Source organism: Octopus bimaculoides, chromosome 22 (assembly GCF_001194135.2).
Source record: "Octopus bimaculoides isolate UCB-OBI-ISO-001 chromosome 22, ASM119413v2, whole genome shotgun sequence".
NCBI classification, from domain to species: Eukaryota; Metazoa; Mollusca; class Cephalopoda; order Octopoda; family Octopodidae; genus Octopus; species Octopus bimaculoides.
This window is the reverse complement of record NC_069002.1, coordinates 32,259,283-32,262,035: the sequence shown is the minus strand read 5'-3', so window position 1 is coordinate 32,262,035 and position 2,753 is coordinate 32,259,283. Positions and strand designations below refer to the sequence as shown.

Here is a 2,753-nt window from a genome sequence, read left to right as displayed (position 1 = left end):
TATATATATATATATATATATATATGAAGTATACGTTGAACTAATCGCAGAAAAACAAACAAGCAACTGGTATATGTGAGTGCCTATATATGTGTTGTGTGTGTGTGTTTGTGTGTGTGCGCACGCGTGTGTGAATAAACATACATACACACATATATATACTTACATACGCACAACACACACGGAGACAAATACAAATAATTGAACGCATCTATATACGCAAGAAGCGACACGACACGCATACACTCGCACACACATCCTCACACACACATCCTCACACACATAACCTCACACATACACACACACAATGTAAATAAAAACAATAAACATTAAATATCAACATATAAAAAAGATGGCAGATTTAATAAGATTTCGGTTTGCAGGTCAGGCGGTTTTCTCCAGCCGATTCGTAAGCACTGGTCCATATCCATTAACAATGATTTCTGCTTGTGTTCACTCCAAGATCCGGCTTCTATCAGATTCGCTGCTTCATTCAACTTTGGATCATATCACAGACAATTCAAGGAAATTTCTAATAACTTTTTAGAACAATGTTTTGGGGGAATTTATTTTTTTTCTCAAACTTTTTTTTTTATAGTATATTTTGTAATCACAACTTATTTTGTTTTCGATATTTTTTTGGTTGTTCTTCTTTTCGTTGTTAAAGCAGTTTCAATGTAGCGGGTGTAGGTACAAATGTGTATTGTGTTTGTGTATACGTGTATACAGATAGATAGATAGATAGATAGATAGATAGATAGATAGATAGATAGATAGATAGATAGATAGATAGATAGACACATATATATACATATATATATACATATATATATACATATATACATGCATATATTTGTGGGGTGTGTCGAAGTTCATGTGCGTACCAAAGTATATACACAAGTCTGTATAATGGCTATGTGAGTGTATCTGTATAACCATATGCGTATATATGAGTGTTTATGCATATGTCTACAAAATCTATATTCATAATTATATGTAAATATATAGATACATGTCTGTATTTTAAACATATATATACAATTACACATACACACACACACACACACACATATATATATATATATATATATATATATGTGTGTGTGTGTGTGTATATATGTGTAATTGTATATATATGTATATATATATATATATACAAATACACACGTACATATCTATATATACACATATACATATATATATGTGTATATATATGCATATATATGTATATGTATATACATTTATACAGTGATACGAATATGAGTGAAGAATATGTTTGTGTGTTGTTATATGTGCGTGCGTGTGTGTGAGTTTTTGTTTGTTTGTGTGTTTGTGTTTGTGTATCTAACACGAAAATATCAGACATATTTTATTCTTGATAGTCAATTAGTTTTGGTATCAGGAAATTCCTGTCTAAAAGCTTTAGATTCTGAACTTTTGATATTCCAACACAATTTCGATATTCCACTCTCATTGATAGAATTATGCATATTTCTATAAGTCCTAAAGTCTGCCAGTCCTAAAGACATTTACCATTTGATCATTCCACATACACACATCCTCCATGGATATAGAAATAACAACTCTTAACCTCCATCATCGTCATCGTCATCATTATTACCATTATTATTATTATTATTATTCTCATATTAATTGCTTCACCTCTCACCTAACATTTCTGTCGTTGTGTCTTCAGGAGATAAAATCGGCGTGATTACAGCGAGAGATAAAGACGGTCCCAGAGAATTAGAGTTTTTTGTTCAGAGTGGCGGTAAATTAGTTAACCTCAGCAAACCAACGGGATCCAGTAAGACAGGGAGGGCCGTAAATATATTATTGGCCACACCGTTGGATCGAGACTGGGTAATTCTTTCTCTCTTTTCCTTTTTTGTATTTTTTCTTCTTTTGTTTTTTCAGCATCTGTGTTTCTATGCTATTTTCTTTTGTCTTTTTTGTTTTTTTTTTCTCTTACTATGAAGACGCGTGGCGTTGTGGTTAGGCTATTCTGCTCACAATAGTAAAGTTGAGAGTTCGATACACAGTGGTTCCACTGAGCAAGACATTATATTTCACCTTGCTCCAGTTTACTCAGGTGGCAAATATGCGCAGTGCCTGTAATTCAAACGGCCAGCATTGTCACATTCTTTGTCACACTGAATCTACCTGAGAACTATTTTAAAGGTTCACATGTCTGTTGAGCACTCAACCACTTGCACGTTAATTTTACGAATCGACTTTTCCGTTGATCGAATCAACTGAGAACCTCATCATCGTAACCAACGGACAGCCAGATATATATATATATATATATAAGAGCGATATTATTTCTAAAAATAATATCGTTGGTGGCCGCAAGCTTACAGCCGATAGGCAAATTAGTACTATATATATATATATATATATATATATACTAGGGTACTACATAAGCATCTGCTTTGCTGAAAATAGAAGTCAAAATACTTCTAAGCCATAGAAGAATCACAAAATTAATACAGGCATGACACTAATATAACACTAAACAATAAGTGAATTAAGGCGATGGGATAAGCAGAACTGTCAGGACTAAGGGGCGGGTGGCCACTTGCATTACCAGTTCCTAATCTTTGCATTCTGACAGAAGTGATTTCTATGACAATGGTGCCAAGTTGCATCACCACAATTCGCCAATAAACTCCTGTTGAATGCAAGTGGGTCACTTGTGTTAGTAGATACGGACAGGTGGTACCAGTGCAGATTAAATAACTGATTATTTA

The 2,753-nt window shown here is 33.5% G+C and overlaps 1 protein-coding gene across 6 annotated transcripts in view; it reads left to right on the top strand.

Annotated features, from left to right (window-relative positions):
* Positions 1-2,161, top strand: part of LOC106869634 (uncharacterized) — a 671,006-nt gene extending 668,845 nt beyond the window's left edge. For 2 of the 6 annotated variants that reach the window (XR_008266597.1, XR_008266596.1), the window contains exon 9: positions 1,697-2,148. Coding sequence is in view for 2 of the 6 variants with exons in the window: in XM_052975854.1 (XP_052831814.1) it covers positions 1,697-1,977 (281 nt within the window). In the remaining 4 variants the exon portion in view is untranslated. Of the gene's footprint in view, positions 1-1,696 lie in introns of all 6 variants that reach the window. The other 4 variants (XM_052975854.1, XM_052975855.1, XR_008266594.1 and 1 more) reach the window with 3 other exon arrangements.
* The last annotated feature ends 592 nt before the right edge of the window (positions 2,162-2,753 follow it).